The 17,562-nt window shown below is 39.5% G+C and overlaps 1 protein-coding gene and 1 long non-coding RNA gene across 3 annotated transcripts in view; one reads left to right on the plus strand and one right to left on the minus strand.

Annotated features, from left to right (window-relative positions):
* Window positions 1–17,562, plus strand: part of LOC141986180 (uncharacterized) — a 40,755-nt gene that overhangs the window by 1,654 nt on the left and 21,539 nt on the right. Inside the window, exon 2 of the long non-coding RNA XR_012639221.1 lies at window positions 13,210–13,241. This is a non-coding gene — a long non-coding RNA (uncharacterized LOC141986180). The remainder of the gene's footprint in view (window positions 1–13,209; window positions 13,242–17,562) is intronic.
* MOB1B (MOB kinase activator 1B) overlaps window positions 5,013–17,562 on the minus strand; it is a 78,181-nt gene continuing 65,631 nt past the window's right edge. For both annotated transcript variants that reach the window (XM_074950414.1, XM_074950413.1), the window contains 2 exons: window positions 16,987–17,150; window positions 5,013–16,240 (listed from right to left, as the gene is read on the minus strand). In XM_074950414.1, coding sequence (XP_074806515.1) covers window positions 16,163–16,240; window positions 16,987–17,150 — 242 coding nt within the window. In that variant the 3' untranslated portion in view covers window positions 5,013–16,162. The remainder of the gene's footprint in view (window positions 16,241–16,986; window positions 17,151–17,562) is intronic.

Consider the following 17,562-nt stretch of genomic DNA (forward strand, 5'->3'; position numbering starts at 1 on the left):
GCTAAGTTTAAGGCCTATGCAAAGACTCATTCTGTAGTATGTACTGGGATACCATAATCTCTTCTGAAGAGCTTTAGCTAAACCACCAAGTAGGGTAATTAAATTCCATATAAAGAAAAGGAGTACTTGTGGCACCTTAGAGACTAATAAATTTATTTGAGCATAAGCTTTCGTGAGCTACAGCTCACTTCTTCGCATGCATTCAGTGGAAAATACAGTGGGGAGATTTATATACACAGAGAACATGAAACAATGGGTGTTTTGTTTGAAGTGAGCTGTAGCTCACGAAAGCTTATGCTCAAATAAATTGGTTAGTCTCTAAGGTGCCAAAAGTACCCCTTTTCTTTTTGCGAATACAGACTAACACAGCTGCTACTCTGAAACCTAAATTCCATATAGAGACCATTGTGAAAAGCTAAAATTCTCTCTCTAAATCTGACAAAAATTTACTGTATCTTACTACTTTAAATTCATAGAGATTTAGAAACTTCCAAATATGCAGAACACTAATTATCTATACTAATTACTAAATACTAATTAATAGGTAGCAGGTTTAAAACAAACACAAGAAAGTATTTTTTCACGCAACACACTGTCAACCTCGAACTGCTTGCCAGAGGGTGTTGTGAAGGCCAATACTATAACAGGGCTCAAAAGGGAGCTAGATAGATTCATGGAAGATAGGTCCATCAATAGCTATTAGCCAGGATGGGCAGGAATGGTGTCCCTAGCCTCTGTTTGCCAGAAGCTGGGATTGGGTGACAGGGCATGGATCACTTGATGATAACCTGTCTGTTCATTCCCTTTGGGGCACCTGCCATTGGCCACTGTCAGAGAACAGATACTGGGCTTGATGGACCTTTGGTCTGACCTAGTATGGCAGTTCTTATGCTCTTATATTAAATCACCAAATGCAGCAGTCCTGATTCTGTGATTCCTTCCTATTACTGCCCACAACCTCAGTTCTGAAGTTTTGAATTTTAGGAATTCCTTAAGTCCTTTGAATATCTCCTAAGTATACATATACTGATATAATTAAATAGGGACAACTTGTGTGTAAGCATGGCTTAAGAGAGCTATTCAAATAGCAAAAGCTAACTCATAGTAAATTCTGTTGACTCTTAGAGATGCACTAACAGGATTGGGTTACCTAGTCAGCACAGATGCTAATGGACACACTTCAAATCCCACAAGATTTCAGTTACTCAAACCTTAGCAAACACAGCTGGAAGAAAGGAAGGAAAAACAAAATGTTATTATGGCAAACGTAGTAATTCACTGTCCAGACTGGCACCCAGGCAACCAGTCACTATGAGAACTGAAAATAACAGCTGGCAGTCAGCAAGAAACAGACTATCAGAGGTAATGGGAAAATAATCAAGATTTATTTGAAATACTGTAGACATAACAAATACTAGTTGATGAAACGAAAAAAAAAAAGGAAAAACTAAATTCTTCAAAGGATGCTGAGGGACTGAAAGAATTTGTATTAGTGATCACAGAACCTTCATGTGTACCAAAGCCATCAAAACTGTACCTGGCTGAAGTCAGTAATGATATAAGCAGCCTAGAATGACTCAGGTTAACAACTGTGTCTTCAAAAACCCATCAATCTATGCATACATTGTTATTAAGGGCATAATTTTCAAAAACACCTAGTGATTTAGGAGCCTAGATCACATTTTCCAAAGTGATGTAAGTACTTTTGAAAGTCAATGGCACTTCCACTCCTAAATTATTTAATATTATTTCAAAGTTAGAGTGTTGCCTTAAACAACAGAATTTAGAGTAGCTCCAATAAGAGGGAAACATAACTTAAGGACTGCAATATTGAACCTAGAACAATAGACTCCTGGTCCATGATTTGAACTCCGCGGCGCTATGGTAATAGAAATAATAAACAACAGCAACTACGCTAGGCCAGAAGTGACTTTACTTATATTAAACCTCCAAACTTGCCCACTGTGAACTAAATGTTTCCAGAAGCCTGATCAAAGTGAGATTTGGCCAAGTGCTCAGGTGATTAAATAGAAGTGACTCCTGCTTGCTTAGGAAACCATTACAGACACTGGTCATGTTTTCTTTTTCAAAATTTGTTCAAGTGTGAAAGTTCTCTATGTACAAATCTAGCAGCTGGAGTTAAAGTTCTTGACACAGACAACATGATCTATCTCCAATATTCAGGGGGTGGGTCGTGTATCAGACAATTTTTTTTTAATGATAATGTAAATATGGCTTTATGGTTGAGGTATCATCCTTGAGCATTTGGAATACAGTAAATCTTGAGTGCTTAGATTCATTCAGGACACAGATTACTTTACCTCATTTGATCTTCTTAGCGTCCCAAAATGCTCCTAGATAGGCCACTTAAAATACACGTGTGACCTGTTTTGAAATCAATGGCAAAAGTTGAGATGTTATCAGTGAGTCTTTTAATTCTTAGGAAAGAAATGTTGCAGATTTTATTTCAAAATTTTGTAACATTATTCTGTCTATTAACTTGGATACATCTTGCATGAAGATACGGCATCTAAAAATGGAATAAAATACTTGGCCTCCTGTACATGCAGTTTTTCAGGAAGGTATTTATTTTTGCAGTTTTTTTTGCTGACCCCAATAGTTGGATTTGTTGAGAGATGCATCCAGATGCTGAAGTCTGTAAATTAAATGCTAAAATCTTATGTGCAATTGGTTCCTACAGAAGGAAGTTTTACTGAAGGGATTACAAAAGGACAGATGGATTAAAATAGCATTATGCTTTTAAGTAGCTCCCTTGTATACTTCCTATGAAAGCTGTTTAAATGGTTGCATATTGGCTCCTTTTGGAAAGCTCCATGTAGCCTTTAGTTTAAAACTTACAGGTTAGGGTTCTTAAGCGTATACAACAATTTAAATTGAGCATCTAACACAATTTGGATTCAAACAAAATGAGATTAAGAACATTTGTTTAGAATGTCATTGCAGAAAACATTAAAATCCCTAACACTCTGCAGACTTTGTCCTAAAAAATGTATGTTTCCTAATGAATGGCTGTGATGCTGACGTCAACTCTGATCAAAACTGTTGGCTCAGCTGAAAACTGACAAAGTCACAGCTGGAAGTCAGGCCAATCCACTTGTGTGTTAGCAGAAGATCAAAAGAGGCTGTCAAATGTACGTGAATGTTTGGTGTTTAAACTTCATAAAATTAATGAGATTTTTCATGCATTATTTTCACTTATCTGTATCTTGTTAATATTTTGGATGGTATATGACCCTCAATATCTAAAATAACCCTCCAAACATGAAAGAAACCTTATGTAATGCAAATGAAGTACTTTTATCAGAAAGGTCACTTTAAAGTGAGTGATCAGTGTGGAGCATTCAGAGTTCAAAGACTCTAAAAGCAACTGTTTCTCACCACCATCAAAGAAAAAAAAAATATGATAGCTATAAATATGGATATAAAGGAAAATCCTTCATCTCTGGACTGTTTGAATTCTAACAGGGCAGAATAACTGAATGAGAAGATGGAGATTCCCCAGAATGATTCTGGGTAGCCCTGAGAGACTTTTGGGAAATTGGCAGATTACTGTATCTCTGCTACCATCTGGGATTAGAGACTGTGACTCACCTGTACATATTTTTACCTGCTTTAACTACTCAATAACTTTCATTTCTTTTTCTTAGCTCATAAAACTTTAGTTAGTTTACTACAGAATTGGCTACCAGCATTGTCTTGGGTGTAAGATCTAGAATGCAACTCAATCTGGGTGTGTAACTGGTCTCGTGGGAGTAACCTGGAATTTTTGTGTGTGTAAATGACCATTTATCATATAGTCCATCTTGCCTTGGTGGCAAGACACACTAGAGTTTCTAAGGGGACTGTCTGTGACTCCAATATAAAATTATTGTAAGACTTTAGGAGTTCATATTTGTTAGTGTCTTAGGGAAAACTAATTATAGAACATACCACCAGTTTGGGGTGTCTGCCCTGCTTTTGACAGTCTGCCCTGAGGTAGGCACTCATGATTGTGAGCCACTCTAGACAGCGTGAAAATGGCATCAAAGCATGGGATGATAAAGGATGTCTCCAAGGGGCAGTCATGTAGTTACCATTTAAGATTCATCAAGACAAATCCTAGAATCCATGAGTCGCATGTAGGTGGTTAGTTGTGAAAATAATCAACTCTTTCTGAAGGCACAAAATTTGACAACGTTATATAAACCCAGGTGTACAAAAGGAACTACATAAGACAATATATCTGGCTAGCCACTTAAGATGACCAACTTTCTTGTGCAATTCCAGTACTAGTTAATATATGGGCTATGATTTGTCATTTTCTGTTTATTTTTTAGTGTCCGTGATTTGTCATTCTTATTCTTGTAAAATTAACTAATTTGACAAATATTTATTATCTGTAGTATGGTAGTGCCTAGAGGCCCCACAGGAGATGGGGGCTTCATTGTGCTAGACAACATACATAGATAGTAAGAGGCAATCCCTACCTCAAAGAGTTTACAATGTAAATAGACAATACAAAGGGTAGAGGAAGGGAACCATTCTTGTTAGCTGGGATTACATGGGTGGGTAGGGAAGAAGGGAGTGGTCAGGAAGTTGGAGTACTGCAAGGGGTAGGGTGCCACAAGGCTTTGGAACCCAAGACATATGGCTGCTGTCATGCTTAGCCGTGGGCAAAGGGAAGGTGATGTGGCTTGCATGGAGTAGAAGTGTTATGAAAAGTAAAATCTTAAATCTCAGATTAGTGCACAAACTGAATACATTTTGGGAACGTGTATTGTTCTAATTTGTATAAAATGCATGGCTATGATTTAAATGACAATCTGTATAAAATAATCTAAGTAACAAAGCTTTCAAAATGACCCCAGTAGAGATGCCAGCATTTCAGATAATGGGCCATTAAGTCTTATCAAGTGGTACAGTGCAGAGTTCAATTTGCATTTCGGGTTTCTCCCACTTTTTCTAAGTTACCATTTCAAACCATGCAATAAGGAACGGAGAGGACATCAGGTTCTTTTATTGCTATTGGGTCTGCCTGTAACACAAATATTCACAAATTCAAGTAGGGTAATTACAAAAATCTAATTTGTAGGTGGAACGTTCATGTGTGTACAATATACAGCTATATAACTAACTGAGTTCTATCTACAAATCAGAAATATAAGTTAAACATGTCTGGGAAGAAAAAAGACAATCATGGTCAAACATAGCTATTTATTTTTTTCCTTATAAACGGCATTCAATTTCTTATTGAAAAAACCTAGAATTTAAATATTTTTTCATCCCATCACATACAGCAATCTGTATACATTATTTACATCTCTCAAATAAACATGTTGCAGATTTTCAGACATTCAACTTCTTTTCTAATCAAAAGCTGTTTTGATCTAAAACTAAAATACCAATCAATAAAGACTACAAACTGAAGCAATATTGGCACGGTTAGCTTACAGTACGGATTCCCATGTTGCATTTAATATTTTACACCTATTTTTTCTTCCAGCTGCTTTAAGATGTATAAAGAAGTGAATATGAAGGTTACAGTGTTGCTTTTGCAATATCCTTTTGCCTCCAGCAATTAATTTTTATTCAAACCTCATTCACTTTTATTGCATTCATCTCTCACCTCCATTGCACATCAAGGTATTGCTTCCAGTGGTAGTATTTAGCAATACGACTCCAGCATATAGGAAGAATCAAAACAGCAAAGAATTAAGTGTTCCCTCCAAGACTTGTGTCCCAAAATGTCCCTAGTTGCACATGTACAAAAATAACGAGTACAGTTTAATGGCTATAAAAATTAGTTTCCCCTAAAAATACAGTAATCTGTGAAGAACAATTTAAGGAGAGTTCTTAAAACAAAAATGAGGTTTTTGAAATTTAGTCGTTTTGCAGTCTTCAGTTGTTAAGAGGAAATTATACTTAAAAAGGAGAAAAAATGTGCGTAATACTCTCAATGTCCATGTTAGTTATCTACTAAAAAGATAAAACATCAAAACTTTTACACAGTTTTAAAACCTTAACATTAGAGGTGCTAGTGATTCAGTTTTGAAAACTCAAATGAAGTTACCAATCAAGAAAACAAGGCTCTAAATAATGGTGGGAGTTTTCTAGTGGAAGAAACAGGCAGGTCTATATTCATGCTGCACCTTTAACAGTCCAGCTGAAAACTGTTGTTTTACATACAATAACATAGCACTCCAGAAAAAAAAATCACCAGTGTTGGCTCGCACAAAAAACACCTCTAAATGAAGTATTTTTAATAAAACTATGTATGGTGATCCAGGGAAAGGGGGTTAAGAAAGAAAAAGGAGGAATCTGGAAGGTAAAGAAAGTCAATAGCAGCAAATAGGCATCTTATACCTATGAAGTGAGTTTCAGAGAGTGTTCAGTTCCAAAATATTAAATAGACAACAGTACCCCTCTGTTTTCTATCAAGGTAAATGCAAAAGTTCAAAGTTCTACATTGCATAGTAAGCAGTAAAATAAACTAGAGACACTTGCAAACAGGCTATTTGCCCCTTTTAAAAATTGTTTTCTTTCTCCCCCTCTACCATGTTGGACATCAAATCAGCTACCAGCAACAGTCGGATGTGGCACATCTTCTCCACTTGTGCAGTTAACTTGAATCCCTGACTTGACTATGAAAGACTTAAAAATGTCTGTGATTAGAATTTATCTACCATCCTAATTGCGTAAATTCCCTGGACCAAATTCACCTCTGGCATAAGATAGCAGAACACAACTAATAGAGTATGCCAGCAGTGATCTCATCTCAAGGTAGATTACTTCCTGAAGTTACCACGCAAATCATCAATATAATCAAACATGCTGGTAGCTGAAAAATAGCAAAACCTGTTTAAAACCTTATTAAACTGTAAGGCCTTAACCTATACTGGGAGCATAACCAGGTCAGTTGTGGCTTGCATGGTTCTGCTCCCGGTGTCAACAAGGCCTAACGCTCCAATGTTTAATATCAAAACAATGAAATATCTAACAGAGTATCCCTTTATAACATGGATCTAGACTAGTGTTGTGGTTTGTTCTGTTTTTTAAAAGATACTGTTCTGTTACCAAGTTTACTAGAGTCCAGCTGAGTTTAAAAACCAAGATGAATTTTGCTTAATATTTTGATGTGCCCATGCTCTACAAGTGTAAACACACTCAATTCTGGTCCCAAGTCTTTTGCAAAAATATTTGAAAATTAAAAGCTTAAAGTATAATACAAAAAGGGATACTCTATCCTATGCACTGCATTAGTATCTTAGATGCTGTTATCTTCAAGATTAGTATAATTAAAGTATATTCCAACAGCTTTCTTTCAGACAGTGATCTCCAAGCTTTTATTACATATCTAGAAGTAGTGCTAAAAAAAGGTTTCCACCAACATTTTTTCACAATCCACATTTCATACTTCCCATACGCTACTCAAGTCTCAACTTCAAAAGGTTTGTCTTCCCTATTCAAAGAAGATGTAGTTTTAAGAGCCAAAACTATCTATATGAACAGTGACAGAATTAACGGCCTTCTAGATGCCAAGTAACAAACACAGCAGAAGAATAAGATGCCCACGTAAGACTAATATTCTACATATTAATTCTAATATATGAGAGTGTGAACTGCAGAAGAGTGTCCTGAATTTTTATAGCTGCTGTTTTAAAATTGAGATCAAATATCCAAAGTGAGAAGGCAGACCGCCAAAATAAATACAGCTACTGCTCAGCTGCGGTCTGCAAATCCCTGCTTTTAAGTTTTGGATTCTTCAGTAGATTAAGCTTTCTACTCTGTTTCTGATTAGACCATATAAAAACACCTTTTACTGCTCCATGCATTTTTAAAAAATTATTTACCGTGCCTGCAAGCTCTCAATAGAGAATGCTAATCCAAATAATCACAAGTAAACTGTTTTTTGAAGGGGCTTTCTGGTTAACATTGTTCTCATTTAGATATACAGCAAAGCATTGACTACGGCCATGTCTACATTACAAACTTACGTCAGCATACAGCTGCTGCAGTTAGTACATCGCTTGTGTGAGCGCATATGGGGCTCGTTGTGTTAGCAGAGCGTGTAGTCACCAGGAACACTTGTATTGATGCATAAGTATCCCACTGTGCAACTCTCCACAATCTGGTGCACTTTTAGGAAGTTTTGACAATGTTTGATGGGGCAGAAATGAGTTGTGCAGGGTAACTGGAAGCATGGGGTCAACCTTCCAATTTGCAACGGTCTCCATCCCATAGCACCACCTGTATCCCATAATTTTGAAGACTTTTTTTTCAAAATCCCACAAACCCGTGTGGCTCTCCTTGCTGTCTGCCATCTCTGACAAAAGCATGGATCCTGAACACCTTTGCACTATTTTAATGAGTGTTGCAAGCACAGGGTGCACGATCCTGCAGTAAATGCAGAACCACAAGAAGAGCTGCAGGGAACATGATGATTCCTTGGACGACAGATTGCTGTGGGACACAGCGAGAACCAATTCAAGATTCTTGTTGGCATTCACGGAGCAGCTGCAAATGGTGGAGCACTGCTTCAAGGCCCAAGAAACAAGCACTGACTGATGGGATTGCATCATAATGCAGGTCTGGGATGACAAGCAGTGGCTGCCAAACTTTCAGATGTGCAAGGCCACATTCCTAGATCTGTGTGTTGAGCTCACCCAAGCCCTCCAGTGCAGGGACACCAGAATGAAAGCTGCACTGACAGTGGAGAAGTGAATGGCGACTGCACTGTAGTAACTTGCAATGCCAGATTGCTACTGGTCAGCTGGGAATTAATTTGGAGTCAGGAAATCCACCAAGTGGGCAGTTGTGATATAAGCGTGCAAGGCCATTAATCACCTCCTGCTAAGCAGGACTGTGACACTCTACAATGTGGAGAACATAGTGGATGGTTTTGCAGCAATGGGGTTCCCAAAGCGCAGTCAAGCGACAGATGACACGCGTATCCCTATTTTGGGAACAGACTACCTTGCCACAGAGTACATCAACAGAAAGGCTACTTTTCTATGGTTATGCAAGTACTGGTGGATCACCAGCGATGCTTCACCATCAGTGTGGGCTGGTCAGGGAAGGTGCATGATACTTGCATCTTTAAGAACACAGAACTGTTCAGAAACCTGCAAGCAGGGACTTAGTTTCTTGACTGGTGGATTACCATTGGGAATGTTGAAATGCCAACAGTGACCTGGGCAACCCAGCCTAATCCTTGCTCCCTGGGCTTATGAAGCTGTATGCCAGCCATCTTGACAGCACCAAGGAATGCTTCAACTACCAGCTCAGCAGGTGTGGCATGACAGTTGAATGTGCCTTTGGATATTTGAAGGGACGCTGGCGTTGTTTACTCACAAGATTGGATCTCAGTGAGAAAAATATCCCAATGGTTATAACTGCCTCCTGTGTCCTGCATAATATCTGTGAAGCAAAGGAAGAAAAGTTTCTGCCAGGGTGGAGGTGGAGCACGTGTCTATTGAATTTGAGCAGCCAGATACATGGACTGTTAGAAAAGCTCAATGTGGCGCTATATGGCTCAAGGAGGGTTTGAAAGACCATTTTAATAGTGAGCCAGGGTAATGTGTGTTGTAGTAATGTAGTCTGTCTAGCCCTATTCTTTTGCAGTCCAGAAGGAATTGTGTGGTGATTGCTGTATATGCAGGAATATAACATTGTTAATGCACCTATTAATTTTGTTTGTGAATGATCTTATGAGTTGTGTGATACTGTGCAGTAACACGTAATTGGTTGCTTTCAGAACTCTGAACATCAGCCAGTACACACTGTGAACTAATAAAGATTAATTATGTTCCAACTAATAGAATTTTATTCTGTAACAAAATCTGTACTAAAAAAACAAAAATTCAGGCATTTCAAAACCAAATACATTTAAAACTTAATAAAAACTCAATAAATTAAGAGAACAGAACTTATGAAGGAGGACCATTATGTCCATTTCAGCTACACATACACAAACCATAGCTTTCACACGTCAGCATATGTGAAGTTGTGATTGTCTTTAATGTCAGCCAGGGTGGAGTGCTAGGGGTAGTGCAGCAACCCATGCTGCCACGTGGAATGTGGTGCGGGGGGAGGTACAGGAAGGTTCCGATATTGAGGTCTCAATGGGCTGCAAAGGAAGGTGAGCCCAGGATTGTTGGCGCACCTGCAAGTACACCAGAGTCTTCAGCATCTCTGTTTGTTGCCTGCGAAGCCCCATTATGTCCAGGTGCATCTTCCTCTTCTTTTCCTGGGCCTTTCTCCTCTCCACTCTAGACTTCTCTAGGCTGTCTGCAATGTTCATCCTCCAGTGCCTGTGCTCACAGTCCGCTTCGTCACTGGCTTATCGGATCTCACTGAACACGTCATCCTAAGTCCTCTTCTTTCTCTTCCTTATCTGGCTCAGGCGTTCCACAGGTGTGGAGGGGAGACCCTGAAGGCCACAATGGCAGCAGATGCAGATAAAACACAGAGGTATCATTGCCATGTATTCACTACGGAAAGTGAAACTTAACATGCTGAACTCGCTCCCTTTGCTCCCCAAAAGTTTTAAGCACTACATTCTCACTTCTGCTTGGATTGTTTGAGCATGGTGCTTGTCACAGCACCTGCCCTGGTGAGCCTGGGGAAACGAGGAGGGAATTGCTCAACTGCATGATTCTAGTAGTATAGGCCAATGGCAATGAATACTGGCACCATTTTCCACATGTGGTGGTGACTTTACCTAGTATCTCACTCCTGAGGGTAACAGAGGCAGAGAGAGCACAGCTGCTGCTGGTGTCCAGAAGCTGCCCAGGCCCGTATGCTGCTAGCCTGCGTACTGCAATGGTACCTGCTAAAAGTTATCACTAATTGGCGCGGGTAAGTGTCCTATCGTGGCAGTAGAAATAAGGCTGCCATCCCTAGAAACCTTTGGCACAGGATTGCAGAGTTCCTCCATGAAAGTTTCATTGAGATCTCCACAGGATTCAAGGACATCCCTGCACGCACAAATAAACTGCTCTGTATGCCGCCTCCCCGCACAACTCTAGAGGGAACGGAAAAGCAGATAGCAACGCTGCCTCTCTTGGTTGTACCACTCCTTCTTCTAGCACACGTAAATTAATGATAACTCAAAAGATGTGCCCTGCTACTTTGAGGCGGGGGGCATCTCTGTTATTGAAAATTAAACTACACACTTATCTGACCTTTCTTCCCCTACATCGGGCTCTCCTGTGCGGAACTGGCTGGACTGCACTGCAGTCAAAAACAGGTCCTGGCTCGCTGTGCAGCTGGATCCCCCCTGTTGTCTGTCCCCCATTCTTCTCCTCCTCTTCCTTGTCCACCACCTCCTCCTCGCTGTTCATGGCATGGGTCTGTGACTCAGGCTCCTCAGACGTATCCATGGTGCTTTCAGAGAGGGGGATGGTTTCTCCACCAAATACAGCATGCAGCAATTTGTAAATGCAGCAGGTCTGTGGCTTGGCAATGGACTGATTGTTGATGGCCTTCTGGTATGCCTGCCACAGCTCCTTGGCTTTCCTGTGGCACTGCTGCTGGTCCCTGCTATATCCCTTCTCATGCATCCCCTGAGCAATCTGCTCATAGATGTCCACATTTCTACCGCTAATTCGGAGCTGTGCCTGCACAGCCTCGTGTCCCTGAAGGCCCAGGAGATCCAATACCTCCTGTGTACTCCAGGCAGGAGCACATCCGGAGCATGTAGGCAGCAGCATCAGCTGGGCAGTTCCGCTGAACAATGGAGAGCTGCTAGGTGTGCTCACCAAGCCAGAAAAAGGAATTTCAAAAATTAATGGGGCTTTAAAAGGTGGGAGTTGGGGAGAGATGCTTCTGGCCTCTGTGCCACCTGAGCAGCGGAATTCACAAGGGTGATCAGTGTGGGGCAGCTGCTGGAGGACAGTAACAGTCACATAAATAACACAGTGTCTACACTCACAGTGCGTCGACCTAATCCTATCAACCACAGCTCTACACCACTCGGGGAGGTGGTGTTATTAAGTTGGCATAGCAGGGAACTTATGTCATCAGGAGCCACATTTAAGTGAAGACATTTGCACAACGAGGTCAACGTATGGTGCCTTTTGTCAACATAACTTTGTAGTGTAGACCAGGCCAAAGTCTAGTGCCTTCTAGAGATGCAAGAAGATTACCAATGGTCAAAATATTTTTCCTCTTGCCAGAAGCATAATCTGCACACTGAACACCCACACTGACCAGTAAACCAATACTGATTACACTAAGCTCAGCAAAGCAGTTTTCAGTGGAAATGAAAATTAATGACGCAGATGCCGTTAGCTATTAAAAGCAGCACCACTTACGCCTCCATACAATTAAAAGCCTGTCAGTGTATTTCCATTACAAGCCCCCAGTTTTCAGCTATAAAATGTTCTTCAGACTGAAGCGAAGCATAAAAGGCCACAGACCCAAGAGCAATTAAAAATTTAGTTTTCTTCATGTCTGAAACGCATTAGAACAATTTGTGCAGTTTAAGTTTTAGGGGTTGACTCTGCCATCTGAATAGTCAGATGGATGCCTTTATGTGCCCCAGTAACTCAAAACAAAAAGGCTTCAGAGCCATTTAGTCTGTTGAGTTAATTATCCAGGAACTAAAAAGACCCTCGGACCATAACAGATCTACAGTTAATTATAGCTAGAGTTCTGAAACTGGATTTAGTATTTGGATCAGTTGTCTACCCCATCCCATACACGTGAATAGCCTCCAAGGATCCCCCAAATGCAAGGAAATAAAATATTGAGACCAATACTCAGGCACCGACTTGTGCAGCTCAGCCTAGATAAGTATTGAGTTCCCTATGATCTTACTTAACATGGAAGACCAAGACCAGCCCCTTTTATGTGCACAGCACAGTTTGCTAGGCCCAGGGAACCTCTTTCTCCAACACTTGAATGAGACGTGGGGGGACTGGTTCTTGCACAAGCCAGTATACCATAGCCTCAGAGTGGGCATGTTCTGACACTAGGGAGTGCATTCAGATGTACAGCCAGCTACTGCATGCACTGCTGGCTGAAGCACATCCAAGCTGCCCTTGCTGTGGACTCCTGCAGTAAATTACACATTGCTAAGCTCTTCCTAGTACTGGCCCAGAGCCTATAAACTCTAGGAACAGTGAGTTAGTAAAACGTCAGGTGTGAATATTTCAGTTGTCGGAAAATAAATTGTGTTCATACCCTTTTTACTTCTTTCTGATGTAGGAAGAGCTCAAAGATCTTCTTCCCAAGACCAGGTAAGATTTTGGTTTTTTCATATAAGGGAGAGACTGGAACATCAACAATTGAGAGAGGAGGGGATTTTAGTCTGACTTTTTAAACCTGTTTTTTGTTCAAATACGTGAAAGAAAATCAATCTGTGTGAAAGATTCAAACACCTTGACCCTTCAACTGTGGGGTCAGAAAGCTCCCACTACGGTTTTTCAAGGAGGCTTCCAGAAAAAACAGGAAGCCAAGACCTAATATTTCTAATATAAGAGAGCAAAAGAATGGCAGCTGCTTCTCCTTTTCACCCCATTTTTTGGGAACATCTTTCAGACCTAGATATATCAGAAAGAAGGAAAAAAAGACACAAACCCAATTGCTTCCCCCACCCTTTGGCAGCTTGTCTTTAAGGCCAATAAAACCCTGTGCTGTAATTTGACCTGTAAATCCAAGATATAGATCAGCTAACATACACCCAAGGGATTTGTATATCTTAAAGAAACGTTCTGATGAAGCTGAGGGAACGTCTGAATGTTAAATTATAATTTTAACTTTTCTGCTGCTATCAATTGCCGCCATACTAGTGTAATCAATTGTAAGATACAACGTGAGCATGGCTTACCTGAGCTTCCCTTACTAATTTGTAACAGCTATCTAAAACGTGGTCTTTCTATACAGGAGAAGCAATGAACAGAGTATCAGGGCAGTTTGCTAGTCCATAGCTGGATTCCCAGAGCTATGCTCAGTTCAAGTAACAAATAAGGTTACGATATCAGTAATCAGTTAAGCAAACAAAAAGTCAGCTAATATCAGCTTTTGCTACACTAGAAATCTTTTGCCCAATTGGAGGATATTTGTTTAGCTACAAGATTGTTTTCAAGCTTCAGATGATTTGGCTCAGTAAGTAAGTAATAGTAAAGCAATGGAGTTTCCTATTTCAAGAATGTGGGCCTGACTTCCAAAATTAAGTGTGTATGTAATCTGTATATGCAAATACCACTTACATCTGCATGCACAAATGGCCAGTTACAAATTTTGCAGGCTCTCTGCATGTGTAATTGTGTTTTTCCATACATAATTACCCACTCCTAACTATCAAAGTCAAAAATGTGTGTCAAGCAGAGGTGTGTGAAATGTTTGTATGGTTTCAGGATATCCTGCAATACTTCTATTGTTCTGTCACAAACTGTAAAAATCTAAAGATCACCAAGGTTCAAGAGCCATGCTAGTGTGTAATAATAATAGCTAGTTCTTTTATAGTGCTTTTCATCTTTAGCTCTCGAAGTGCTTTACAAAGGAGGTCAGTATCATGGGTCAATTTACATCTTTGCATCAAAATCATGTAAAATCTGTGGTTCTGCTAAGTTATGATGCAAGAGCAGGTGAAAACTGGCTACTTTTTCATTTTGAGATTTGGCACCTAGATACCGATGATACTATGGGGATGGCACATTACAAATGTGTAAGACAAATGTATTTGAAGTCAAAATTTGACAGATACAAAGATACACAGATTGAAAGCAAAGACACATTCCATATGAATTTCTGAGACGGAACCCCCTGAGTTTCACATAACTATAGCACAGCTATATGTCCAAATAGCAGTCTGTGGACCACTGGCAGGTGGTCAATGGAAATGTCTTGCCACATGGTACTGGTTCTCCCAGTTTCCAGTTTGAGAGAAACTGGACCAGAAAGGGAGGGAGATATGAAATAAAAGAAAAAGGAGACTGTGTGATTGTTTTCTCAAAAAGAACAAAAGCACTTGCCGCACTAAAAACAGCTAAAAATATACAAATATTACTTAATATAACTTTCCCCAAGCAAACAATTGCTGTAGTTGCCACAGAGACCTCATACAATTATGAACAAAACGGGCTGTGGGCCTTCTGACTGCAAATGGAAAGTGGTCCACAAGACAATCTTTCTACAAAGAGATGTTCTCTTCTGGAAAAGCTTGAGAATCTGAGCTCTAATCTCGAGTTAGCTTTTTACTGTTTATGTTTAAATGGCATCACTCCAGTGGATTTAAAACAAGATTTTTCTTAATATTACTTACGTGTCATTTTTGATGATGAATAAATAGATCTTTCCTTCTCACTGAAGATACTTTTGCAAATTGGTTGGCTCATTTGGGAAATGCTAGGAAACTTTATTAAAGGAAGTAATGTACCTTACAGTACATTAGGCTGGCCTGAGTTGATATTTATATTAACAAAATAAATATAAGTAACAAGGAAAGCAAAACTACAGTGGAATGGAGAGCCAGCCCTCTGCTATCCTGGGTTGTCCATGATTTTACAATCTTTATCATTTAGGTCTGGTGACTAGGACATGATCTGAAGTGTCACCATCACTATAATTTTTCATTTTTACTTTTTTTGGTTTTTTAGAAATACCTAGTTTTGAGAAGCTTTATATTAATCTTTTTTAATGGTGACACTTTGTATTAAAAGCTGGAGATCACTGATTTAAGTAAGTTATGGCTTTTGTACTTTAAGCATATATATTCTAAACCAAGCATCAGTAAGTGTCCTGGGTAGGTTATATTTTCTGTTTCCAGCAATGTTCAGTATTGTGTGTGCTTTGCACCTCAGAAGTGAGTCTGCCAAGGCACTTAGAGAATGTAAGTCTTTTAGGGACTTAGTGAGAATGGGCTACAATTGACACAAAAGAGAACCCATCCATCAGCAGTGTCAAATCCCCCAACAAGCATACTTCCTTTATAAACACTCAAAATCTACTAAAAATCCACAATGAGAAAAAAAAGCCATTTACTGCATGTCACTAAAAGACAAAGATTTCCCCTAATAAAAGCACAAAGAGTGGATCTTGGCTGCCTGTAAAAACAGAACAAGGTTTTGTTTTGTTTTCAAAACAGAACAAAAACAAACAAACAAACATAAACTCCAGAAATACCACACGCTTGCTATTTCCACAAATCCACTTCCTTTTATCTATCCTTAGAGGTCAGTTTTTCAATCAGTTCTTGAAGTGGAGCCAGTTCTTTTCTGTCAATAAGGTTGAATTCCTGTAGAAGGGGGGCGGGGGAGGGGGAGAGAACATCATTTTACTTGCACAGACAATGTCATGTTAGTACCAGCTTTACATTTAATTATAAAGTTACCCTGCAGTTTGCAATCGTCCAGGCTTACCTGTTAGCCATTTTCAACATCTAGGTAGCTGGTTCAAACCCAATCTAGGTCACTAATGACTAAATATGGTTACCATCATCAGAAGGCTATTCAGCAGTCTATGTGAAATGAATTAGTGTGTTCAATAAAGTGCCTGGTAGATCTATATTCCAAAAAAAGATTTTACTTCACACTCAGTAAACTCCCTTCTCAGATCCTGTTCTGTATTAAGGCCATTCAACAATGCAGCTCAGACAGTTGTTCCCCTTTTATAACTTCTAAAGGGCCACTTCCTTGGTGGAAAAACAGTAGAAGCCAGTAAATGCACTCTTTGCAGCTTGATTTCAGAGTTTTCTTCTTCTACTGGCTGTGAATTAAGGTTTTCTTTGGTACTTGTCTGTTTTGTGGAAACATGTCATAATCCATTGTTGCAATCTGTTAATACTTATAGCAATAATTATACACTGGAATACAAGTAAGGTAGCATCTTGGGCTTAGAGCTTCCCAATTATGTAAAAACACCTGCTTCTATACCAGCTGCTAGAAAACTCAAAGAATGGTATTTTTATATATCAACATTTTAATATATCCTGTCTTCAGAGTAAAAGGCAACCATTACCATAGCATTCTTATGCTAATTTACCTGAACAAAAAAAATAAAGTGCTTGAAGGATGTATTAAGATGTGCCTCTTCTTGCAGCTGGATCACTGGATCAAAGTGCTGGTGGTAAATGTGAGCATAAACTCTAAAGAGACGCTTTAGAATGGTCTTTGCCACTGACATGAAGTTCTTTGGGAAAGGAACACCTAAAAAGAAATAAATGTATTGTAAGCTCTTTGGGGGCAAAGACCGTGTCTTCATAGATTTTAAAACCAGAGGGACTATTATGATCACTTAGCACATAACACAGGCCATGGATTTCACCCAGTGATTCCTACATCAAGCCTATAATGCCTATCTGAGTTAGAGCCTATGTTGCAGAAAGACATCCCATTCTTGCTTTAAAGACTTCAAATGATGGAAAATCCCCCTCTGCGTAAATTGTTCCAATGGTTACCCTTGCTGTCAAAAAAAAAATTGCACCTAATTTCTAGTTTGAATTTGTCTAGCTTCAGCTTCCAACCACTTGTTATGCCTTAGTCTGTTAGATTAAAGTGTCCTCTACTATCAGAAATCTTCTCCCCATGTAGGTACATAACTATGATCAAGTTACCTCTC

This window comes from Natator depressus, chromosome 4 (genome assembly GCF_965152275.1).
Source record: "Natator depressus isolate rNatDep1 chromosome 4, rNatDep2.hap1, whole genome shotgun sequence".
In the NCBI taxonomy this organism is placed as follows: Eukaryota; Metazoa; Chordata; order Testudines; family Cheloniidae; genus Natator; species Natator depressus.